Source organism: Cryptomeria japonica, chromosome 9 (genome assembly GCF_030272615.1).
Source record: "Cryptomeria japonica chromosome 9, Sugi_1.0, whole genome shotgun sequence".
NCBI classification, from domain to species: Eukaryota; Viridiplantae; Streptophyta; class Pinopsida; order Cupressales; family Cupressaceae; genus Cryptomeria; species Cryptomeria japonica.
The window spans coordinates 669,261,034-669,287,822 of NC_081413.1; the positions used below are offsets into that span (position 1 = coordinate 669,261,034).

Genomic DNA, 26,789 nt, shown 5'->3' on the forward strand with positions numbered 1-26,789 from the left:
TTTGTTTCGTCTTTTCTTTCAATTGGAACAGTTTCACAATCATCGCCAAGCCTCCCAGGGCCATAACTCTGCCCCTCCTCGGCAGCGTTCCAGATTGCATCCTCCTCGGCAGCATTCCAGACTGCATCCTCCTCTTCTTGGGAGGCAAACTCAACAACAGATTCAACAGCAAATTCCTGGTGATGTCCAAACACCTCCAGAAACATGGCAACCATGAGATTCGGACCTTCTCGCTTCTCCTGGAAGTCAAAGAAAATATTATTTGCATCTGCCTCGAATTCTATAACAGACCAACCTTTGCTCTGCTTCGTGTGGTTTAATGTATGTTTTGAATTTGTGAGTTCTGTTCTAAGTTTTTCAGCTTCACGAGCTATCGAAATCAAATTCTTCCCCATTGCATCTTCCATAAAAAACAATCGTTTTGTGAGAAACAGGTTCTCTTCCTTCAACTTCATATTTTTTTCTTCTATGTAGTCCTCCCAATTCTTGGTCTCAACTTCTTCAATTTTATCTTCACTCATTTCAACGTCCTCCTCTTCAGCTGAATCCAAATTGTCAAAAAAATCTTCAATAACAAATTCAACATCATCATCTTGTGCTTCCATCTCTACTCAAGCCAACCACGAAAGATTACGTGGTTCACCACTGACTAGCTTCATCCACGAAAAAGCAAGGAAATCTCTTCTATTAATGTATATCCAAACTACATCATACATGGACTGCACAAAGTCTTTTATATAATTATATTCAACCATGAAATGAAGAGATGGGGAATGTGAATGGTCATGTGACCGTTAGGCTTCACATTCCTAACACCTTTCCTTTAATGATGAGGATCTCTTGCATTCTCTTTCAGAGGATAACTATGACCTTTTGGACTATGTGGATGTCTTGGTTTTCTTTGACATTTGCACAATCACCTAGATGACAAGTAAGCTCTCAAAGCCTAACATTGTTAAGAACAACAATCATTAGGAAATAAAATTTGAAGCTGAAAAAATTAGATTGGAAGCGTTGGATTCTATAGATGACAACACTAAATGAATTATGGAAGTGCTCCTCACCAAGAGAAAACATAAGCAAAAGAAAGATTGAAATCTCGCAATTTAAGTGAAGTTTGCTTGAGATGGTAATTGTAGTACTAGTGATAATCTCCCTATGGAGTCTCTATGGAGTAGATTGAGTTCCTTTCTTCTCTCTTTCTTTTTGGCTCCTCGTTTTGGGTATGAAGCTTTCTTTTGTTTGATGTCTTGTTATATAGGAGTGGGCCCACAATTTATATCAAACTGATACAAAAAGATCTTATGAAATTTCTGTTGTAAAAATAATATTGTTATATTTTGGAGGTAAACTTTTAAAAATATCTTCAATTTCAAATGTTGATTACTCAAGTAATTAACTATAATTCTTATTTGATACATCATCCCTTCAAATTTTGTAAGAAATTCAATAATAAATTCATTTGGACTCATTTTAACATTTTCAATACCCTTTCTTTGTGTTTGCAATTTAACAATATAAGGATCTTAATAGGCATTTACAAGATTATCTTAAAAAAGATTGATTGATTTAATGCACCCTATTAGAAATAAATTTCCATCAACCTTTTTCTCATTTTGCTTAAGTTCCTCTTTTAGATATTTAACAAATCAATGTCAAGTTTTCATACCTCCCACTAGCAATTACCCACAAATTCTTAGATTTTATCCAAATCCAAATAAACATTCTCAAGTAAAATTTGTTGCATCAAAAACAAAAATCAATAATTCTAATATATCCACTATTTAAACTATCTTTTGTTAAAAATAAAAAATTCACTTCCCATATCAATCTCAAATTCCAAAAATTGACTGATCCTGCAAAATTTCTAAAAACACTTCCCTTTGCAAATTCAAATTTGAAATACCATCATCAACCAACCTTATTATAGTGTTAAATGAAAAGTATCAGAAAACATTTTACAACAGAATATTCTTACTGATTTAATTCTTCCTTACAGCTAGCAACAACTCTCTTCATGTCATAAAATTAAAAAAAATTAACCTTTAATTATTTCATTCAAATCCAAAAGTATATAATAATCCAAAGAATTCAGGTTCCTTGCCAACCAATGCAAGCTACGCCCAAAAAAAACAGAGTGAACAAAATAAATGTATAACTGCGACGACAGCGATGACACAAAATTGCAGTGCCAAACTAATTGCCCTCCACCGGCCTACACGCCATTCACTTTTTATATACAAATTTAAGGTATCAAACAATTACAAACAAGAAAAAATATATATATCATTGAATGAAAATGTTTATTTAAACACTGATTTTAAACTGAATCGCTAACAAACACAATCAATTATAACTGTCTTCTAACAACTGATAAATTAGCACAATAAAAATTTAAATTCAGTTCCTATTTATAAAAAGTTAAATCTTCGTTTCTTGGGACAATAAAATGTAACTCCATCTTGTCCTGCTTTTTAATCCTGGCCTAACAGTGGTAATTGAGTTGGATCAAAGCTAAGAACCTTGAGAATCCATAATATGGTTTAAGATGGGATGTAGGAGAAGGAGCTACACCAATACTAAATGATAGTCTTATATTCCAATCTTTAACTAATTCAACACTCAAAACTGCACATCTTACGCAAAATAACTAAATCACTTACAGAAAGCAAGCCAAACATCTTACGATTAACAATTAAAACTACGTACAGCAAGTAAACCACATAATGCTATGCTTTTGAATACATTCTGATCCATCGTCAAAATAAGGAAAAAAATTATATTACAATATACAATATAATTAGAAATATAACTGCAACAAAATCACAGAAAATGGAACTGTAAAGAACTCTGATTAATACATTAAAAAAATACATATTTCTAATTATAATATAACTCAAACAGCTTTCTATAATTTGGCAAAACAATATGAACAGAAAAATAAAAGACACATCTTCAACTTAATTTAACACACATTCAATACTAGATGACTCATCCATCCTAAACATAATTCAATTATGAGTTAATTTCTAACAAGATAAACAACATATGCTACAATATATTAGATAACGTCACCAGATATAATACAGTAAACTTTACAATGCAAAGGTCAGACAATTTCATTTTTTGCAGCCATCGAAAGTACATAGAGGGAATTTACATTAATATTCGAATAACCATTCGAATAACCAGAAAAAACATTACTGTGCTTCATTACAAAAGAGAGTAAAATAAAAGCTAAGAGAGTAAAATAAAAGCTATCTACATTCGAAAGAGAAACCCTACAGCAGTAAAATATAAGAGTCTTAACTGAAACACAAACAAAGTTTAACAACGTTCAAGTCTTAACGGCAATTGCTCCACTTCAACTACGGTATCTCTTAATTTCTTAAGAGGAGCAATTCAAGATCTGATAATACGAGCACCAGTTTCAGCCTTGAAAAATAGAGGCTATCGGGGAGATTTGTTGGTCTTGTGGACTGAGCTTCTTCCACCATTTCACAAAACTGGATTCTCCCATCACAACCTCCTCCTTACATAACTCTTTTTTCTCCAACAGCTGCCTCACAATGTTCTGTAAATCGTTGCACCTGGTCCTCTTAACCTCCAGATTTTCCCTTGGATTACTCATTATCCATGAAACTTCTTCAACATGAGCCCAGAATAAGGAGTCCTTTGTTATACCTGGGATACTATCAAGCACGCCTACCTTCTTTTCTTCGGGTTTTATGTCTGCCAACCACTTTTCAAGAGCTTTATAACGACGAGGCCTTGCATTTCTAATATAATGCCCCGAATCCTCATGCTTGCCCAACCTGTAGTAATTTGCGATGTCCAGAGGCTCCACATAAAGCCTATATTCTGTTCCATCTTTTATCAATTCTTCAATGAATTGGAAGTCATCGGGCACCTGGTGGGTCTCCACCATATCTTCTAACTTGTCATAAAAGGCAGCAAGGTTAAGCCTGTTAAGGTTGGCATGAAAATCTTCTTTCTCCTTTTGTTCCCTGAAAGCGTCATAGTATCCAACGTGCTTGTTCAAACATCTGGTTCTATACTCTTTCACTTTTGTCATATGTCCTTCTAACAACTTTGCCAGTTCATCCTTTAGTTTGTTGCGGTTGTCTATCAGCTTATGTTCCGCCTCTCCTGCAGCTCTCAGTGCAAGTCTAGCTCTTGTGTTCTGCCAACAAAATTAAGAAACATAAAGGACAATTTTAAGTATGTATGTCAAATGTGTAGTATTTCATATATTAAAAAATTTCTTTATAATATATCTGATTGTTAAAATACATATAATCTTAATTAATAAATATACATAAAAGAATCTTATTCCACAAAATCAAGTTAAATTAAGATTAAAAATGATCTTCAAAAAGTTAACAAATGGAAAAAAAAAAAAAAAAACTAGCAAGAAAGAAACATCAAATAATGAAAAAAAATACCTTCAAAATAATAAACAAGAATTAAAGATTCTATTTTCACATAAAATTACCAAAGTTTCTCCTAAATAAAAGATTTGAAATTGAGTCCTAAAACAATTACAATTGTTCATATGACGAGAGTTATGAAAAATCTCAAATTCCTAATTCAAATGAATGCACTCTTTTTAATAAAAAATTAAAAAAATCAAAACATAAATAACTAATGGTTTTTCTTCCTGTATCAAACAAAATCCAAATAAATGTTAAAATACTGAGCAATCTGTATAGTTAGCATATTTAATAAGACTTCTCATTAAATCCTGTGAACAAAACTAATATTTTCCTTCCAATTTACCACTTTATACATTTCACGTCAACCTTCAACAACAGCTCAAATATGTTTGGCTATTAAATAGAACATTTTGATAGTTTATAAGAATTGGCCTCATTCTTTTGGGATTATTTTGGTTTCTATAAAGGACTCGCGAGTAGTTGATGGCTAGAACATGGGGTCGAGTTTAAGATTTTCTTTTAAAAGCCTTGCACTCAATTAGTATGATTTTGATGGAGCTTTCAAACACAACCAAGGTCCTTCAAGGGTTGGAATAGTGATAAGAAATCATATGGGAAGCGAGCAATTGGTACTTTTTCTACCAATGTTAGAGTTTGGACCAACCAATTTGCGAAGGAGACAACTAATTTTCAAGGGATCCTCTTCGAGAAGAATTTGGGTATCCACACTCGGAAGTTTAAGTTGGTTCTTTAAATATCTTTGATTGCCTTTTGAAGGTGCGTACTTCTTGCTACTGTTAGTCATCTTGTTGTTGATTCCTTAGTACTTCGGACTCAATTCTTAATGTCAAAATCATGCATGTTTTTCATGAAGGAAACTCTACGACTGATTTCTTTACAAATTGGGAGGTCTCCCATGAGGGATACTCAAGATGGGTGGGGCAATAACCTTCCTATTTAAGTTGAAAAAATACTAAACCATGAATTGTCTGAATTTGGATGTTGTTACATTTAATTCCACCTCCCTTCACTCTGGAATCATAAACATTAAGATGTGTAATGAAGAAGATTCATAGCTGTTTGAAAAGCTTCAAATCCTATATTGGTGGAAGCTTCCTAGAGATAAGCTTATTTTGAACAATTTTATGATGTGGACCCTTGTTGTCAAGATGAAGCAATAAATTCAAAGTTACAAGTTGGATTAAAGCTTAGAATTCATGGGTGGATATTGTAATAGAGGAGTCCATCTCCTATGAATTAATTAACAAAAATGCCAAGTTCTAGAAGATTTCATAGAGGGGTAGGCTCACCACATTTATAAAAAGGATTAATGGGTACAAACCCACCCTTTATGTGGAATTTGTGAAGAATAGGAGCTCCAAGGTGGTGAAGATGAGGAGAATTGAGATTTAAGTTTCAGAGAAGGCTTTTTGCTCAAATTACTAGGTTGTTTCTTAAAACAGAAGTCGTAACAAGGCGTAACAAGGACGAAGTGCTTTCCTTTTCCTTGAGAGATGGGGAGCAATTGAAGAGGCTTTAGAATAGATATGCTAACACTTAAATGGCTTGTAATAGGGCAAAGTAGTGCTCCAAATAATGAGTTACCTTGAGGAGCCTTTCAACCATATACAACTTTCATTTGACATTGTTGAAGGTTCCATTTCCACCATTATTCTATTGTGAAATTTTGTATATTATTGTTGTCTTCTCTTGAATACTCAATCTTGAAGAGGTGATCCCACAATAATGTGTTCTACTTTTTAACCCACAACTAGGATGCTTAAAACCAACAATTTTCAATGTGTCAATTATAGGGAACACGTGATCAAGAAATTAAGGATGATGTAAACCATTTTCTATGTAGTTTCACACTATAATTGCCATTATTTATTATCTCAAACACAAATATTAAACTATGTCATGCAGTATTTCCTAATAAAATTCTTGTAGATGTAAACAAAGTAGCTTCTAATTGATAAATTTATCATGTAAGGGTGCACAGTAAAAGCTTTAAATTCTTAAAAGAACTATATTTCATGGTTTTCAATTGTCTAGTCTACATTACGAAAATCAACTTGATAAGTTTGAATCTTTTTCAATCTTGTAAATATGTATCATACTAAAAGGTATACATAGGTCAAAACCATCTTTTTAAAACAAGCTTGTATCTCTTATATGACATACAAATAACACCATCATTTCACCCATTAAAGATTAAATAAATTTGTATTGACAATACATACAATCCTTGCATAAATTATAGCATGACCAATTCTTATTTGTGGCCTCAAAAAGCTAAAGGTAAAGATTATATATAAATTAAAATTTATAAATTTTTACCCAACCTATTAACTCTTAGACCCAACCCCCATCCCCTTCCAATATCTTATCCCCAATGGCTAAGAAAAAAAATCTAATTTAATACTCTCTCTACCCTAAATAACTAATAATCTAGATATTTTTTTTTGTCAAATACTAAATAAATTTAACTATGAATTCAAATGATATGATATTGTCCCTATAGAGATGCTCCCAAGGATTAGATGCTTCTCTAATTACATGATATGCGTGTATGATTTAGAATACATTTACTAATTGTAGCATCCTAAAATTGCGACACTTGCAATTTCGATCGCATTTGGGTCTTCACGATGGCGATGCAACACGAAACCTGAATGGAGACCCCGAAACTTGTCCACGACATCAAAAACTGCATTTTTCAGCACCCTGGCCTGATCCTCCTTGCACCCTATTGTCCCTGGAGGTGGGACCATGGCGCCCAACGCCCTGGTCCTTCAGGACCAGGACCAACGCCCTGGTCCCCCAGGACCATGGCGCCGAGCGCCCTGGTCCCTGGCCCTATTTTGGGCCCGGTCTCTTTGGGGCCTCGGGTCTTTATGTTTGCAATTTGGAAAATAATCTTTCCTGGTCGGCCTAAGGTCGGAAAAATCAATCTATCAACCCTAACTGACAAGTATATAAACTACTTTTCCTCTCCCATTTTGGTAGATGAAAAGAGGAAGGATATATGTGTACAAGACGCGGAAGTGATACTCAAACATTCAAGCATTGTGTGGGATTGGATCTTGTGGGTTTCAACCCCTCTTTTGAATGTAAAGTCTCTCCTAAGTGAAAACCGTCAACCCTAGTGACCTCCTTCCCCTCTCCTCGGAGTGGTGGGGGGAACACTTGGGGTTCGCTCGCGATTTTCCGCTTTACACTAATCATATATTGTTTTTCCTTCTTCTATTAATTCTTTGTATCCTATGGATATGACAAATTGTTAGGGAAGACGGACGCAACACATCCTATCACTAACCTTCCTATATTTAGATATGCATATTATAGCAAGTGCTTAGAGATTTCTCTTATGGATGATACATACACAAAAGACGATAATACGTGATCCTCTCCTCAACAAGTCTAATAATTTATATGCAGCTTATAACAATATCCTTTGAGTATTTGAATGCTTACATGGATGTTTATAATATAGTTCAAAAACTCAAACTTGGAATCGACTTGGCAACCCAATATTTTAACTTCTACTCAAGACTCAACATAGATTCGACAAAAAAAAATATCATAATTACACACAAAAAGAAATCAATGCATTTAGAGAGCATAAAAGCCTAATTTGACTACCAGATTGTCATAATTCAAACATTATGTATTTATCATTTGACCCTCAAAGTCTCAACATTAATTTTAGTCACTATGTATGTCATGTTTAGGTGCTAAAAGAGTCCAAGCTCAGGCCTCAAGAGTTCGAGCCTAAGACTTGGGAGTCTTGGAGTAAGACTTGGTTAAGTACTCTCCAAGACTCGGCTAGACCCAACTTGAGTCTAGTTGACACAGCTCGGCTAGCTCAGATTCTATCAAGTTTGGTAAGTTTTGTCAAGTACTCAACGAGTCTTCAAACTATGCTATTTAGTTTAAGATATGATCATTTTAGGTTTCACATATACCGTAAGGTGGAGACAAAATGCAATATGAAATTTGCATACCTATATCATTTATAAATAAATTGAATTTTATTAAAAATTAGATTTCTTACTCTCTATTTATACTTATCAATATCTTGATTTGTATTACCTATGTAACATCATTATTCTTATCTAAAATTATATTCAGTCGTATATCTATTTTTAATTTCTTAAATTAAAAATTTAAATTTAGAAATTTCTTATTAAATTAAATTAAATTAATTTTTTTTAAAATTCAAAAAAATATAAATTAACTAATATCATTACTGTAAAATGATTATTAAGATTCGTGCCTGAACTTGAGAGCTAATATAAATTGAAGTCACCTCTTTCAAGCTACAATAAGATAAATTTCATGGGTTGGATCCATATCTATTGGTAAGTAATCTGTAGTGTTCAGCTGAATGAAATAATATTTAAATTCTATTTTTGTTGACCCAGTACTATTTAGTAGTTTATTACATAATCTAAAAAGTATGGTGCCTTATGTAAATTTAATTAACCTTAATTCAAATATTTTATATTTTAAGGTAATTCAATATTTATTATATAAATAAATAAATATTAGACTGGACAGTATAATATATGAAATATCAGTAAAAACATTTTAATTCATATATAATGTTTTATAAAAAAAAATTATTCATAAAAAGACAGAATTAATTTCTATATAATTAATAATAGAACAGATGTACGAATCGATCCTAAAAGTTTAGGCAGGCACAAAAAATTAAAAGTAACGCAATTCCATTATTTTTATATAAGCCTGCTCTTCAAAATTTATTTTAATCAATTTAAAATTTATTTTATAAAATATATAAAAATATATAGTTTTTTTGTTTGGATAATAAAAAAATAAGATGAGTGACGTTAAGATGCTTACCTGAATGCCGATTCCAAGAGCATTCAGCTGGATTTCCATGGCAGAAGATTGTGGTGCACCTTGTGATAACGGAAGATTTTGAAGCCCTTCCAAATTGACGACGTTTGTGTGGGCATTGAAGACTTTATCATACCCAGTGTGGTCTGAGATTGAAGCCTCACCTTGAGCACTAGCCAAGGAGTAAAATAGGATGGGCAGCACAGCCTCATTGTTTTCAACAAAAAGACCTCCCTCCTTTGAGCAGAACAAATAGTACCCAAATGGCCTGTAAGGGCTTAACTTCACTGCAGGCTTCAGACTTGATATCAGTTTGTTTCCAGGCTCCATATTGTTAACAGTGATCAAGTTAACCACTGCACAAGCATGATGCAGGACAGTAACTAAATACTTGTTAAAGTCCAAGTCTGCAGGCTCCATGAGAATGTCTGCATCATTATTATTCATCTGCTCAACAGACCTCTGCCAGTAAGGCAGCAGGGCTTCCACAAAACCTGACACGGATATGCAAGGAGCCAGCAGAGTTCTGGCAAAAACATCATTCTTTGAAACAACATTATAGAAATGATTGGCCCACCCCTGCCTACGAACTGCTCTGGCGAGAATTTCATCTCCAATCAGGGGAAAACCAAATGTGATGGCGAAAACAGAGGCGCCCTTACCACATTTCTCCAAACTAGCAAGTGTGGCCAAAGTAGCAATCCCGCCTCCAATGGAATGGCCTGTAAACACAACAGTTTTTCCTGTTCGAAGTGCCTCTCCAACCTGCAAGAACAAAATAAGAGTTTCTTAATTTCAAGTACAAAACCACATGGAGCCTAACAATGAATATAAATAATAAAATGAGAAGTAATGTTTGGCCGAATAGATACATAAAAGGCTCCTTGACTACAGAGCACTTCAAAAAAGCCCGGTCTTGAAGAAGGGCTACGCAATGGCTAAAGGGGGAGTCTTGGATTTTCAGACCTAAGAACTCTCAGGGACGAAGGACACTCAACCAACCTGAAAGTGTTAGATTTATAGATCTGGAAGTGAAAGGGCTTTTTGTTTATGTAGTTCCAAAATTCCTCCTTTTTCCTTCCTGGGTTTGGCTCAATAGATAGATATACATGATTACAGAATACGAATCAAAATGGGTTTGGCTTTGGCTGCGTCTGTGTATAGTCTACCATCTCTGACTCTCCAGAGAATCACCCAAATCCACGTTGACCCATCAGTTTTGTCAGGCAAAACTTAGATTTCGGAACCCTTCAAGACCTCATTGTAACAATAATAGCCTCTGTTTCTGTTCTGTTTGGAGAAAGTAAAGATTCCTGCTGATGGTATGGTAATCCTCCTCCTCGCCTAAACGTATCAGACTACTTAGGCACATGGATGAACCCGAGTAGATTTACTGAAAACGGGTACGATTGAATATGAACTGATCTATAGTAACGATAATCGAGCCCAGTCAAGTCTATTCACTCTCAGATAGGCCTGGCGTAAGACAAGGGAAAAAAAGAAACCCACATAACAGGCCTGAGACCTGTTAGGCTGTTAGGCTTTTAGGCGAATAGATAGATGGAGATTTTAATGATGCCCAAAAACCCAGACAGTTTAATTACCACAGGAGAAAACCACAAAAAAGCGAGCAGCTGTCGAGAAAAGAGGACGATAGCAGAGGGAAATTTTCCTTTGGCTGCTCTCCTCCGTAAGAACAGGGATAGACCTCAGTTTTTAACACCCCTTCATAAGAACTGCACAGGTGTAACACAATATGTGGACTCTATCTTAGATACTAACTGCGCAAATACCCACTTTTGATTGGCTGAAATTTTCTCTTGCCCAGAGAACCCAAATCCATAGAGATACCTCCCCAGCTTTCAAAACCCTCCACTTACACATGTCAAACAGATTCTAAAGCTGGGTAGATTTCTAAAAGCTGCAATTTTTCTTAGACGTGAGTTTAGACTTCACATTTACAGACTCAAAACATGTCAATACATTTTATTCCCCTTCGTTGTCAGATCTGATCGATCAAGTCTAGAAACAATATACAAACCTGGGCTTTGATGTCGTTCCAAAGACCTAAAAATTTGGTGAGAGCCTCGCTGTAGACAGTGGCTCGCTCCCGGGGCTCTTTTCTTGTAGTCCCATCCACCATGGACTCAAAACAATCATTATTCTCATTGATCTTGCAAACTCCAAATTTATTGTCTACTCGCCCAATGGCACTGGGATCTAGAGAACCCGAAAAGGCTACGCAAACTGTGTTATTTCCAAAATCTTGCGAAACATATCCATTAGCATTGTTGTAAGCAGCATAACTTGCCCTCCTGATAGTTTCTGGTCCTCCAAACCTGCACTCAACACCCACAAGAACAAATACAACACAAATAAATACAAAGGAGTAAACAATACTAATATGAGACAAAGGAAGACTCAGAAGCCCCCTGGATACAGAATCTATCCAAGTGGGTTTTCTTGTTTAGAACGTTACAGATCAAAATTTTCCACAAATTTGTTAATGAAGTCAAAACTACATAAACTATAATTGAAACATCTATGATCCAAAAACTTTCATACAGGGTTGCAAAAAAACATCAAGACATGAAATGAAATGGTCATAAATTTATTAACCTTGCAAACACAGAAGCCATGACAAGCTTTAGAAATTGGATATGCACTGCAATACTCAAAATCAATGACTTTCTCTCCTTCCTTTCTCTTCTTTAGGTTTAGTCTGGATGAATGGATGCTCTGTATTTATAGCCGAGCACAGGAAGAAAGGTGGACTTGTCAATCGAGGGAAGAAGTGCGGAAATTTTGCGTCCTGTGCGAACTTGCAAGGAATGTCTAGGCCGGACCATAATGACAGAAGACCAGTCTTCCGCGAACATTCCCCCTTGGTTGGATCAGCGCCCTTCCAAATCGCTCAAAAAGATTGTTGTGTGCACTAATTTTGAGGACATAAACATGAATTCAAATTGATTTTCTTGGAAGCACAGATTAATATATTAATGGCAAAGGAAGCCAGCCAACCATAAATCCCATGTGGAGGGAATGGGAGCTAAACTGGCTTCCCGAAGGGGTTATAAAATTTGTGTTATTGATTTTTTTTTTAAATTGAAAAATCAAAGTCATATCTAAATTTGTTGATCATGATCAAAGGTTTGTAATTTTTGAAAAATTTTGTGTTATTGATTTTTCGTGTTATTGATATGTGGTTTTGAAGTCAGTTTAGCCGCAGCCAGAGAATGGAACTATTTATGCACTCAATGGTAAAGTCCTTGAGTGGTGAAGAATGTATTGACTACTTAACTAGATCAATTAGTTGGTAGATCTAATAAAAATATTAATTCTTAGTAAGATTAGGATTGTAAAGGTTAAGATTAGGATTGTAAAGGCTCTGATTTTTTAAAGACAATTCCTACCATTCCGAGATGATTTGACAACTTATATAATTTTTAAAATTCTTAATTACTAATATTAATGAGTACAAAATTATTTCTCCTAAAGAATTATGTTTTAATTTAGATGGAATGACATGGACAGGAAAACCTAAATTTCCTTGATATTTATAAATGAACCTAATTTCAATATCTTTAGGATCATTCCTTATATGTTATGAACTATTTTCTTTTTTGTGGTTAGAAGAAGTGTCGCTAGAGAAATCCAAGTTATGAGCAATTGAAATAATGGGTACATACTTATGGTCTTGATTTGTGGAACTCATTTTTTAGTGTTACATAATTGAATTTCTAGTATGACTTATACATTGAAAGTTTCTTGTACAATGGTTTTGATTTTTATGAATTCATTTATTTGCATATTTGTGACTTAAAATAATTTAAACACCAATCTTACATTATTTTCCTTAGAGGATAATATGCATCATGATATACATTGTGTGAATCTAATCATTACATGGTTTGGTTTAATGAAATTTTACATGACCTGGTAAGATCGTAACGTGATTAATAAATGAGTGAATAAAATACTAGTGGGAAGACCATATTATGTACCACTAAGTATCCTAGAAAAGTATTATTTCTTTAGATTTTTTAACTCTCTTAGATGGTATGGTTATGGAAACTAAGTAGGTGAGAAGTGGACATTTCACAAGTAGATAATAGATTAGAAGTCCCTAGTTATAAATAAGTGAACACCAATGACTTCACGGGGGCTTCACTTAGTGAACTTGGGTTATATCACGTGCGTTCATGGCATACTAAAAAATTCCCCCATTTTCAAAATGTATTTCCCTAAACTCTATTTTTTCCACCCTCTCCCAATACACAGCCCAAATTAAAAGCCCCCCTATTTGCACAAAATATTACATTTTTTCATAGCCCAAATTAAAAATCCCCTATTTTCACCAATGGGCAATATATTGTACCCTTATTTTTTGGATATTAAACCCTCCAATATGAATGCACGTGATATGATATTGTCTATATCTAGTGAAGCCCCATTCCCTGAACACATGAACAAGATCTACAACACCACTACTAGACCCCATAGAAAGATTGTGGTGGTAACATATGAAATCAAACTAAATTATTCTAAGAAAATTGGGTTTAATGTTTTATTTGATGATTTCAATTTTCTAAAGCATATTATTTAAAAATAAAGAATCCCTTTAAGAAGTAACCAAACCATGTAAATATTACTATCATTTAAATGATGGGAGAAGTATTAAAGGAATCACTTTTCTCACAAATCAAAGATAAAGCCTAAAATAACTAAATTATTTTTAATTAGATAGTAGACAATAAATTAGGAATTGCATAACATAAACAAAAATCCTAGATGAAGAAGTACATAGCACACTAAAATTAAATTAAATAAGAAGTATCATTCTACCAATTCAATCTAATGAGCTAATTATTTTATGTAGAAGACGCTCTTTCTATGTGTCCTTTCTCCTTTTCATTTCTTCCTTTTGATTCTTTTCCCCTTTGGTTTCAAATATTTTTAATTTATTAGTAGATCTCTAGGTATCTTTATTTTGAGCCTCATTGCAATACGTTTTTATCTCGTAAGTTGCAACTTAAACCATTAAATATATATGCAATTTGTACATTCTTCCCTATCAACCAACATGCCCCTTGTGTGTTAACTCCTAGCTCACCTTGGTTAATATTTCTCAATAGCCCTAACCAAATAGTTAAAAACATTGAAAAATTCATTCCTTTCAAGAGAGTGTAAACATTGGTTTTTAATAGCCCTAACCATTTGAATAAAAAATTGCTTTTGCTCATGTTGAGGTTGTTTTTATCTTCATTATATTCTTTACATTGGTTAAATTGTGGTTTGTAGGATTTACGAATCTATACATTGTTTAAGGTTTATGGTTTATAGTTTTTTGCCTAGTTTAGGGTTTTTTTGTGTTGTTTGATTATCATTTTTTTATAAAACGTAAGATTAAAAAAACCAAAAAAATAAATTAAAAACTTGGAAAACCCTAATACCAAAATGTACACTCAAGTCAAGCAAGAATATGTAAAAAAATAGTAAGAGACCCTTTCGTGAATAATCTAGACCTAAAGAGGGAAGAGATAGACGTAAGACAATCATAAACCTTAAACTCTAGGCCTTAGCTGTAAACCCTAAACTATGAATAATTTAGTGAGAGGGAGAGGAAGAGAGGGAGATTTCAGTAAAGAGGGAGAGAAGAGGAAGGTAAGGAGTGAAGGAGGGAGAGGTAGAGAGGGAATGATGGAAGAAGGGAGAGACGTAGAGAGGGAAAGGGTGGTAGGGAGAGGTAATGACCTAGAGAGAGAGAAAGATCGATAGAGAGATAAGGAGGAAGGGAAGGAGAGGTAGATCATTAGCCCTCCATCATCAATTGTAAACCCTAAACTATATGCCCTAAACAATAAACCCTAAACCATAAATAATTCAAAGAGAGAGGAAGAGAGGGAGAGAAATGGAGGGAGAGAGAGAGAGAGCGGGGGGGTAAGGAGGGAGGGAGGGAGAGGGTAAGGAGGGAGAGAGGAAGAGACCTAGAGAGGGGAGAAAGAAGAGAGAGAAGAAGGGGGGAGAGATAGACCCTCTATCATCAACCATAAACCTTAAATCATATTTACACTATACCCTACACCGTAAACCCTAGACACTAAAACCTAAACCATGGGACCTAAACATTGAACCATGAATAATTTGGAGAGGAAGAGAGGGGGAGAGAGGGAAGGAAGGAGAGAGAGGTGGGTAAGGAGGGAGAGCTAAGTAGAGAGATGTAGAAGGGAGATAAAGAGAAGTGGGGAAGGAAGGAGAAGAGAACGAGATGTTGACAGGAGAGGGATATATATATATATATATATAGAGAGAGAGAGAGAGAGGGGGGGAGTGATGATGAATAGGTTGAGAGGAGCTCTTCACTTTCTCTTTCTCTACTTTCCCTGAAGAGCTTGAGAGGCATCTGAGATCGGTAATCGAGAGGGTAATAGAGAGAGAGAAAGAGGGAGAGAAAGAGAGAGTGGGGTGGTGAAGGGGAAGGTAGAGATCGTCTTGCAGTTCGTGTGCGCGGTCTCTGGACTGACTTAGAGCTAGGAGGAGATAGAGAAAAGATCGGATCAAGAAAACATCAAGAGCCGCTCGCTCAAGAAACCCCCATCTCACAGCCAGAGAATTATAAATGAGCATACATGTAATAGTGTTACAATGTATAGCTACTCAAGTAATTCGGTATGAGTAATAGTATCAGCAACACCCAGATCAAAGCCAGTAAGAAACCCTTTACAAAATAATAATGCCTAAATATATTAAATATTAAATGACTAAAAGTAAATATAACATGCCCATTCTAACTAACTTCAAAGGACATGTGACCCTGGGACAAAATAATTCCTAAGTACACCTGAAAATGTGCTGAATAGCTTCTCATACAACTAAATAGGGAATAATTGCATCCACAATACAAGAGTGTCCGGGGAGAGGGTAGGTAGAGACAGTAGAGAAGGGAGATAGAGAGAATTACAGAGAGGGGAGATAGAGGGAAGTAGAGAGGGAAGGAGGGACATGAAAGATAGAGAGAGAGAGGGAACAAGATGTTAAGAGGGGGGAGACAGAGAGAGCCGATACAACTGGAGAGGTCGGCTCGAAGATATCTAAGGTATGGAGAGAGAGAGAGAGAGAGAAGAGAGAGAGAGAATGTAGGGAAAGGGAGAAGGGAGAATTTTCCTTCACAAAAAATGTCGAGCATGTATAATGTACTCTCTATTATCGTCTTGTCTGGGAATTTCCCACCCTTTGGGTGTTGTATTTCCTTGGGCCCACCAACCCAAAAGGCTGGACAAACATTTCTATACCGAAAAATGTGTTCTCTCATATTGTAAAATAATTAGTACAATCTTGAGCGTGCTCTCCATTAGGTTTACACATGTTTTAATGTTTAGTTAAAAAATGACAGAAACATTGAGCTATCTCTTAACTTTTCTAACCATGTAATTTTTGCTACATTTCAATTATGTTAGATTTTTTATATTTAATTTATTTTACTAGTGTCTCAATTTTTCATAAAAAACTTATGTACAATATTTGTATCCACATTTTTAACTAGTTCATCAATATTTGTTCAAACAAATTACATTTTTTAAGACTGGACTCTTCTACACATTATAAAAAATGATTCTCTATTAGTTTTCAATAAAATTAAGGGTTTGCATGCTCAATGTTCTATTTTTTAGGACATGTCCACTTTGAAAATGAGTAAAAACTCATATATTCATTAAAAATTTAACTAAACATTTGAGCATAAACTACATGGTTTTAACTAATTTCTCATTGAAGTGATTTTTGAACTACTAAAAAAATGTTGACATTTTAAGGGGGGGCACACTAGATGCTATGATATATCTTTTGATAAAAATAGAAGTAGTTTTTTGGCCCCCTTTTTTGAATGCCTTAATCTCCACCATCCTCAGATAGTAGATTTAGAGCTCTTTAAACTCTTATTTTTTTTGCTTCTTCAAATTTTGAGCATAACTATATTTATTTTCTCATCCAAAATCAATCTTCCCTTATTTAAGAAAAAAGTGGCCATTTAAGACCCCTTTTTTGTTCAGGACTTCATTTTTCATGCACTTACCCTTTTTTTCCCCCTCTTCTATCAATTCATTGTATCTTATGGATACGACCAATTATCTAGGGGGGGAGGTTGTGTAACCTTCTAATTTTAGATATATAAATAGTTACAATTTCTTATAGAAACTTATTTATGAAAAAAGACATTTATCGAAGGCAATTGCATATGATCATATCCTCAAAGAGTCCATTACTTTATATGAACTTCATGATAATATCTTATAAAGGTGTCTAAATATTTACTTTATAGTATGCTTGTGACTACTAGACACTTGGAAACATATGATCATTTCTAAATTCACATGCACCTAACAAAATATAATAATAAAATTTACATACCTATGTCATTTCTTATTTACTTAAATATTTAATACATAAATAGATTAAATACATACAAAAAATAAATTCTTCAACTTGTACATTATCCTTACCCTTGACCAAATTTATATTCAATTACACACCTATTTTTAATTTCTTAAATCAAAATTTTAAATTGAATTCCTTTCTTATAAAGACCACCATAAATCTTTTAGTAAATTACTATATTCCTATATTGAAAAGCATTAATACATTTATTCTAACAATAATATAACTAAATAATATCATTGTTGTCAAATAGTTAATATAATTGATGTTTAAATGATTGCAACCTACATTAAGGTAAGCTTCATAGTTTCAATCTAATAATAAACTTCCACATGTGATTGTTAAGAATTTTATACTTAGTAAACTTCCACAAATGATTGTTAAGAATTTTATATTTGTGTTCAACTAAGTGAATAACATTTAATTTTTTTTATATCAACAAAAATTATATATTTATATTGAAATAGTAAAATAAGCATTACAATGTTGTTTGAACACAAAATCTAGCCCAATACATATTACACCAATCCTCCTCCCCTATCACCTAATCACCATGTTAAGATAACAGACCAACATACATTCTACTAATCATGTCCTCTAACATCCATACATATAAAAAAAATAACAAAATGGTCTTTCTCCTAAGGCCTGATGCACATACACTTTGACAAAAAGAAGATACTTGTAATCTTTATTTTTTAGATGACTCTCCTTCGCTCATACTTCTATTGAGATAGTAGTCTTCTTTCATGAAGTGTGGCTTCTTTTTGTTCTTCTTCTTAGAATCTTCTCCTTCTTGTTCTTGTATGGTTGCATCTCTATTTCTGAGATATTCCTTGATATGCCTCCATCCATCTTGTGCTTCAGCCCTTCTTGCTTCCCTATCATCATCAACACCCCAAAATAAAAATGGTCTCAAAGGTGGCTCAAATTCAGCTTCATGCACCCACTACCACCCTTGGTCACAAAACCTTCACTTGGCCTTGCCATCACTAAGAAGGTATTCAAACCCTCTTTCCATTCATCTCTCACACATTCTCTCATCACCCACTTTGCATCCTCCTTTGTTCCCAGCTTCAAATATCGGGCTATAAAGATGGAGGCCACATATGCATTTGTTCTAAATCTAAAAGAAGATTTCACATATTTCTCTCCCAACATCATGTCCACCATGCCAAGAAATTTTGGCTCTTCGATTTTGAATATGTGCCTCATGCGTGAACCTCTATGATGATACCTTTGAAGGCATCCAGTTGCTTTGCAATCCCTAAAGAAAATTTTGCTTCCATTGTATTCACCCTACCACCTAAACACCTTCCTACCAGTCAGTTGATCAAGACTTGCACCTTCTATTTGCTCGATCTGCTAAAGGCTATCGCTTCCTAGCTTAAAAGACTCTTCGTTGAAAGCCAAGCCTTTGCCAATGTCGACAAAGTTGGTATACATTCTATTAATCCCTCTCAATCACTCCATCCTTCTTATCTAGTTGTTACTAGAGACAGTATTCTATCGGATTTTAACCCTTTCCATCCCATCCACCTGGTCTAAAAGATTATTATCCCCCTTACAGATTCTCTGCATTCATCCCACCTATAGTGTTGGAATCCTCTCTTAGGGAGAATGAAACCTTTTTTAAATCATCCAATTACTCTATCTTCTCCTCGTTGTCTAATCCACACCCCCACTTCAAAGCTTTGTTAGTCTATACATTTCCTTCCCTTGTGATATGGGACAATTTTAAATCTTGATAATATTTTAAAAGATTCAAAATTAACTTGATATTTTTATTAATATTTCAATTTTGAGCTTCTCCCCAAGTCATTGCATTTACCACTATCTATGAATCATCCTCAAGCTGATTTTTAGAGACTCCAATTTGAATAGCTAGCCTTATTGCAAGAAAAGGCGCTTGCGTTTTTGCTTCGTTATTTGTTCCATTTTTTAATCTTTGTACTCGAATGGCTAAGATTACTCCATATTAATTCCGTGTGACACTTATCACCAAATCTTTTGGGGTTTCCTTTGGAAGCACCATCAAAATTTATCTTCACCCATCCTTGACTTGGTCTCTCCCATAAGACCTTTTTAATCAGCAATGAGATAGGATCAACTCGAAGAGGGCCATGAACAAACCACAATTAAATTTTAAAGCTCTATTAAAACAACCAATATATTGTAATAAATTGTATTAAATAAGTAAAATGAAAAATTAAAACTTGTATGTAAATTTTATGAACTTTAATATAAATAGTATATAGTATAATATGGCTGAATATTTATTATATATAAATATATTAAAAGTATAAATCTAAAATTAAATTTTATAGATATTTAAATAATAAAAAATTAATTTTCAAATATAAATAAAAATAATTAATTTATATATAAATTTTTTAATAAAAATAAATTCATATCAACAAAATCATTTTCTATAAAATTAATGTCATATCATATTAACATTTTTCCACCCATTCCATTATTATTAGATATATAAATATATCCTTGAAAAATGATTTAATGAAAAATTAGTCTTGGAAAACCAAAGTATAAATGTAAATTTATCCATGTAACCTGTGTTTTTTTGTTTGGATAATAAAGAAAAAGATGAACGATGTCAATGTCAAGATGCTAACTGAAATTCCGTGGCAGATGAAGGTGCGCCTTGTTGTAAGGGATGAATTGGAAGCACTTCCAAATTGACGATACTCGTGTTGGCATGGAAGATTCTACCATTCCCAAATTCAAGAAAATCCAGTAGGATTTCCATGGCAGAATACGGTGCACCTTGTGATAATGGAAGAATCTGACGCCTTTCCAAATTGATGATGTTTGTGTTGGCATTAAAGACTGTAACATAGTGAGTGTGATCTGAAATAGAAGCCTGGTCTTGACCACTGGCCAAGGAGTAATATAGGATGGGCAACGCAACCTCAGTCTCACTGTTTTCAACAAGAAGAGCTCCCTTGGCTGAACAGAACAAATAATATCCAAACGGTCTGTAAGGGCTTAACTCGACCGCAAGCTTCAGACTTGCTATCAGTTTCTTTGCAGCCTCCATATTGGTTAAAGTGATGAATTCAACCACTTCCCGAGCATGCTGCACGACAGTGCTTAAATACTCGGCAAAGCCCCATTCTACAGGCTCCATAAGAATGTCTTTATCATCTTCATTCATCTGCTTGGCAGACCTCTGCCAGTATGGTAGCAGGGCTTCCAAAGGGCTACACACGGACTCACAAGGAGCCAACAGAGTTCTCGCAAAAACATCACTTCTTAAAACAACATTGAAGAAATGATTATCCCACCCCTGCTTACGAACTTCTCTGGAAAGAACTTCATCTCCAATCAGAGGAAAACCATATGTGATGGCGAAAACAGGGGCGTCCTTACCCAGTTTCCGCAAACTCGTGAGTGTGGCCAAAGTAGCAATGCCTCCTCCAATAGAATGGCCCGTAAACAAAACAGATTTTCCTGTTTTAAGTGCCTTTTCAACCTGCAAGAACAAAATAGGAGTTCAGTTAAATTCCAAGTGCAAAACCACACAGTCGAGCAATGAATATAAATGGTAAAACGGAAAGCAATGTTGTCAGACGATAATGTCAGAGACGTCAAATCAGTAAATTCAGCCACGACAATGACGCTTGGGACAGGAGAAAATTGTTTCCCTTGCAATGTTGCATTCTAAATACTTAACTTTCCAGATATGAACGGAAACCTCGTATTACCTAATTATAAGTTCCTTCAATATTGTTTGTCAGGTTTGGCTGAATAGATACATGAAAGATTGCTCGACCACAGAGTACTTCTAAGGCCTCTTTTGAGGAAGGCCTAAACAGTGACAATAGGGAGAGTGTCTAAGAGTGAGGAAATAAACGATGCTCTCAGGGACTAGTGTTGGAGTATTTACTCCCAACCACCACTGTCCATTGTCTGTCCTGTTTCATCTGCCCCTCTTTATTTTTCAGTATAGTTTACATTTAATATCTCTGATATATTCCCCTGTTTTGTTTAGTTTTTCCTTACCTTGCTGTAAGAGTCGCTGTCCTTTGGCAAGGGCTTCCTCCTATGAATGGGTATACTCTGCATTACCAATTCTTTATTTATGATATAGTCTTTGTATGTAAATGTTAGTGGTAGTTGCTCAGCTTGTATTAAGTGATAGAAGTTTATAAAAAGTCATTAATATACTCTGTTTTGATTTTTCTTTTATAAACAGAGGTGAAGCTCTTATTTAAGAAGTTTTTATGAAAAGAGAATGGTGTTTTTTTTAATCTGCAAAACAAAGTTGAAGCTCTTCAAATCAAATCTATGTAAGAAGCTTTTTGAAACTTAATACAAAACAGTAAGTTTCTGCTGTGTGTTTTATCCTTCTGTTTTACTCTCTCTACCTCTTTCTTCGTTTGCTATCAAAGCCAATAATGGCATTTCTTCTGGGACAAGTCTTATAAATCTTCAAATTCTTCAATTTATAGGCAGAAGTTATAAATATTGGTAAATCACAATGAAAGTTTTGTTTGACTTTCCAGATATATGGGAACTTGTGGAGAATCGGTTTCCTGAACTAGCAGACGCAACAATATACAATGCATTATCTTAGTAGAGAAGAATTTGTTCAAGAATAACAGGAGAAGGGATTCCAAGGCTCTCCTCTACATCTTTCAGGGAGTGCATGAGAGCATCTTCCCAAAGGTTGCAATAGCAATAAAATCAAAATAAACATGGAACATCCTTCAAACTGCATATCAAATAATGTTAAGATAAAAACTATAAAATTGTAATGTTGAAAAGAGATTTTGAATTTGTAGATTTATTTTTCACTTAGGTTATTGGACTGATTGATCAAATTAGATCTTATTGTGAGAATTTTAAGATAAAATAATAGTAGAAAAGATTTTAAGGAGCCTACCCACAATTTTCAGATATGTGAGTGGAAACAAGAATTATGGAATTATGTACTCAAGATTGGATGAGTTCATCTAGTATCACTTTGGAACAGGTGCAGTATCATGGGCATCTAAGAAATAACCTATAGTCACTCTTTCAGTAAGAACAACATGTCAGTCAATTTGGATGAGAAGAGCACTAAAAGATTTGATATTCAAACAAGATGACAACTCAGCAATTGCACTATCCAAAAATCCAGTATTTCTCAAAAGAAGAGAGCGTATAGACACTAGATATTATTTCATCCAAGAACTAATCAACAACAGAGAGATTTATTTGGAATTTTATAAGTTTGAAGATAATCAGTATGCAAACATCTTCACCGAGCTACTAGGAAAAGAAAAATTGAGATCTAAAAGATGGTATAAGTGTTCTAAATAATGGTAGTAGTTGTGATTAAGGAGAAACGTTGGACTATTACTCCAAGCATCACTGTCCATTATCTTTCCAGTTTCATCTGCCCCTCTTTATTTCAAAGAATGTTTGAACATTTAATATCTCTGATCCACTCCCTTGTTTTGTTATACTTTTTTTACCTTGCTGTAGGGGTATGGGCCTCCTCCTATGCATGGGTGGAGTCGGCATACCAGTTCTTTATTTATGGAGTCGTCTTCGTATGAAAATAATGATAGCAGCTGTTCAGCTTATATTAAAAGTTTATATACTCTGTTTTGAGTTCTCTTTTATAAACAAGCTGAAGCTCTTATGTAAGAAATTTTTTTAAAAGATAAAGGACTCTCTATTTTTCTGCAGAACAGAGCTGAAGCTCTCATAGTCAAATTTTCGTAATAAGTTTTTTAAAACATAATACAAAACAGTAGGTTTCCTCTGTGTTTTAATCTCTCTGCGATAGAATCTGAACTGCACTGCTTATAATCAAAATAGATTTATTCCTCTTTATTCAATAGATAGATTTAGATGGCTAAAAAATCTGAATGCACTGCCTTTAATCAAAATGGGTTTGGCTTTGGCTGCATCTAGGTAGAGTCTACCATCTGTGGCACTGGAGAGAACCAGCCAAACCCATTTTGATCTATCAGGTTAATTAGGCAAAACAAATAATTCGGATCCCTTAAGACTGACTCACTGCCGATAGTGTTGTAATCTTTCTTTTCTCTTCAATGGATCAGACTACTTGGGCACATGGATGAACCTCGGTAGATTTTCTCCAAATATGTAGGAACGAATCTTCACTGATCCATAGCAAGAATAATCTAGCCCAGTCAAGTAGGTCTGGCCTAAGAGTCTAAGACAAGGGACAAAACTGAACCCAGATAACAGGCCTGAACCTGTGAGTCTTTTATGTGAATAGATAAAGAGACATTTTAATAATGCGCAGGAAACCCAAAACAGTCCAGGAGTAAAACCAAAAAAGTGAGAAGCTGTCGAGAAAGAGGGTAGAGGAAGGATAACCTCCTTTGAAGAAGGGGAGAGACTGCAGAGAATAAACAAGTAAAATGCCTAGTGAAAACAAAAGGTGAATGGAAGTGAATGGAAGTGAACAAAGGGTCAACGTGAAACCAGAAGAGACGAAGATTGCGTGGAGAATAGATAACAGAGAAGAGCAGAGTTATAGCTTGAAGAAGTTGCAGGATGAGTAACGCATGGGAATAGGTGCAGAACAGAGACAAATGTAAGTGCCAGGACATAAAGAGAAAGGTACGCAGGGGATTAAAATTTGAATTGCAGAAATATGAGCTGGAGGATGAGGTCAAGGCCTCCGAAGAGGCCAATTTCGTAATTAAAAATTGTTGCAGATGTCTAATTTTGTTGTGAAGTGAAATTGAGTAGAAGAATTAAGTAGTTTTTTGCGATCTTCATAATTTTGTTGTGTGAATGTATTCATGGAAGCAAGTGCTTTGACTCGTGCATCTGGCATCAATCCACGAGTACCCACTTTTGATTGGGTGTAATTTTCTCCTAGATAATCCTTAATCTTGGCCATAGAGCCCAAATCCATAGAGCAACCAACCCAACTTTCAGAACCTTCTACTTATAATACCCGTCCATGTCGAGCAGTTTCTAATCTGGGTAGATTGCTGAAAAGTGCAATTTTATTTAGACATGAATGTCGACTTTACATTTATAGATTCCAAACACGTTTTATACAATTTATTCCCCTTCATAGTCAAATTTGATGGATCAAGCCTAGAAATAATACCTGTGCTTTGAGATTGTCGTTCCAAATATCTGAAAATTTGGTGAGAGCCTCTTTGTAGACGAGCGCTCGCTCCATGGACTCAAAACAATCATTACGCTCATTGATGTTGCCCACGCCAAATTTGTTGTCTGTTTGACGAAAGGCACTGGAATCTAGAGAACCAGAAAAGGCTAGGCAAATTGTGCTATTTCCAATGTCTTGCCAAACATATCCAGTATCACTGTTGTAAGCTGTGCAACTTACCTTCCACCCCCTAATCAAACTTGTTTTAATATATTCTGGTTGTGCAAACCTACACTCAACACCAACAAGAACAAAGCCAACACAAACGAGAACAAAAGATTACCATAAAGTTTCTAATGCAGTCACATATAACCCGCATAACATGTATCAGCATAATTGATATATTTGTATAATATTTCTGGATTTGATTACAAATCAAATTCAGAACTAGAAGAGCTAATGACATTGATAATTATAAATCATTCACATTAATAGAGCTGCAACATCAACACATGAAATGAAATGGTCATAATTGTATTAACCTTGCAAAAGTCGAACCCATGAGCTCGAGAAATTGGATCGACACCGCGATGATTAAAAACAATGGCTTTCTCTCCTTGCTTCCTTTTCTTCACTTGATGGTCTGAATGAATGAATGCTCTTTATGTATAACAGCTGAACACGGACAAAGTTGGACTCGTCCATGGGCGTTTAAACCACTTCAAAAAAATATCAAATGTCATAATCACTCACTTAAAAAAAATATCAAATGTCATAATCACTCAAAAAATATTTCAACAACATTCATTGTCGTCGCAATTTGGAATTTGGAATTCGAATTTAAGAGTAGTCTATAGTGATTAAAAAATAAAATAAGAACACAAGAATTAAGAGGAATCATCGAACCGTGTCGTTTCTACTTGTAACATGCAAATTCTATGATGCAGTGATTTCAACTCTGAAGTTTGATTTGTTTTTAATTGTTTGGACACAACAAAAAATCTGTTATTTGATGAATAAGATATTATAATAAAATTAAATAATTTCAGCCACTTTCGCCCATGGCATCATGACATTGTTTTCTCATTTCTCATTTTGTTTGTACATGCAGGGGGAGCAGGGCATTTAAACCGCTTTAAAAAATATAAACTATACCTATCAGCCGCCGCTTTAAAAAATATAAACTATACCTATCAGCCGCAGTCGATGTCAAAAATAAATTCAGATTTTGGCGTATTAATGGGGATTTGAGTCTGACAAAACATTTCCATGTCGGTGCATACGTTGGCACTCCTACCGGTTATATGGAAACTTTATAAGATGAAGAGATATAAAAGTAAATTTATCAGATTTTTACTCTCCATTTATTATTATTGTGAAAGATTTTTAGATTAAATTACATAGTTTAATTCGAAACTCTTTCATAATGATTTGGAAATATTTTTATTTGATGTAAGTGTTCTTGACTCAAAAATTGTTGAAGGTCTTCCAATTTCTTGTCAATATTCTCCGATTGTTCATTAGACACTTGTATTAAAGAGTTATCCACATCATGAGAAGCGTGGTAGGAAGGATTTTCAAAAAACTTAGGTAAGTTAGATGCTCAATTAAAAGAAGATAATTCACCCAAGCTTTTAGGTGGGAATAAGTTAACACTCAACACAAACCTAACACCATTAGCATTGAAACCATGGGAAGCCATGAGTCTATAACTTCTTCTCAAATGGATATTAGATTTAGAACAACAGGTTATAAAACTCATACATAAGCATAAGCTCCAATAATACACAATTGCTCTTAGTAATCAAAGAAGGAAAGCTAGAGGTAAAGGTAAAGTAAATGGTTTATGCTTACAATGTCTTTTATATAATTGCAAATGAAAATGCAAGAAATTAACGTATGATATGCAATGATAGCAATAATTTAATTGATTAAACAAGTGGTTA

General features: G+C 34.4%; 2 protein-coding genes across 2 annotated transcripts; both read right to left on the bottom strand.

Moving 5' to 3' along the window:
• Positions 1-3,038: 3,038 nt before the first annotated feature.
• LOC131039476 (lipase-like PAD4) lies at positions 3,039-12,242 on the bottom strand. The gene is made up of 4 exons (XM_057972250.2): positions 11,922-12,242; positions 11,344-11,641; positions 9,306-10,067; positions 3,039-4,183 (listed from the first exon to the last, which is right to left on the bottom strand). The coding sequence occupies exons 1-4, from the start codon at positions 11,939-11,941 to the stop codon at positions 3,431-3,433; spliced, it is 1,833 nt and encodes a 610-aa protein (XP_057828233.1). The 5' UTR covers positions 11,942-12,242; the 3' UTR covers positions 3,039-3,430.
• Positions 12,243-20,355: 8,113 nt separating this feature from the next.
• Positions 20,356-25,548, bottom strand: LOC131039465 (protein EDS1L-like). Its single transcript, XM_057972240.2, has 3 exons — positions 25,517-25,548; positions 24,841-25,132; positions 20,356-21,228 (listed from the first exon to the last, which is right to left on the bottom strand). Exons 1-3 carry the CDS (start codon positions 25,546-25,548, stop codon positions 20,356-20,358), a joined length of 1,197 nt encoding a protein of 398 aa, XP_057828223.2.
• Positions 25,549-26,789: the final 1,241 nt, after the last annotated feature.

Bases quoted from the DNA above. Each gene is read 5' to 3' on its own strand.
- LOC131039476 (XM_057972250.2), bottom strand. From the start codon at position 11,941: ATGGCTTCTGTGTTTGCAAG. The intron at 11,642-11,921 runs GTTAATAAATTT...TGTTGAGTGCAG, and splicing joins ATGGCTTCTGTGTTTGCAAG to GTTTGGAGGACCAGAAACTA. The intron at 4,184-9,305 runs GTAAGCATCTTA...TTTTGTTGGCAG, and splicing joins CTCTTGGAATCGGCATTCAG to AACACAAGAGCTAGACTTGC.
- LOC131039465 (XM_057972240.2), bottom strand. From the start codon at position 25,548: ATGGACGAGTCCAACTTTGTCCGTGTTCAGCT. The intron at 25,133-25,516 runs GTTATACATAAA...TGTTGAGTGTAG, and splicing joins AACTTTGTCCGTGTTCAGCT to GTTTGCACAACCAGAATATA. The intron at 21,229-24,840 runs GTATTATTTCTA...TTGTTCTTGCAG, and splicing joins ACGACAATCTCAAAGCACAG to GTTGAAAAGGCACTTAAAAC.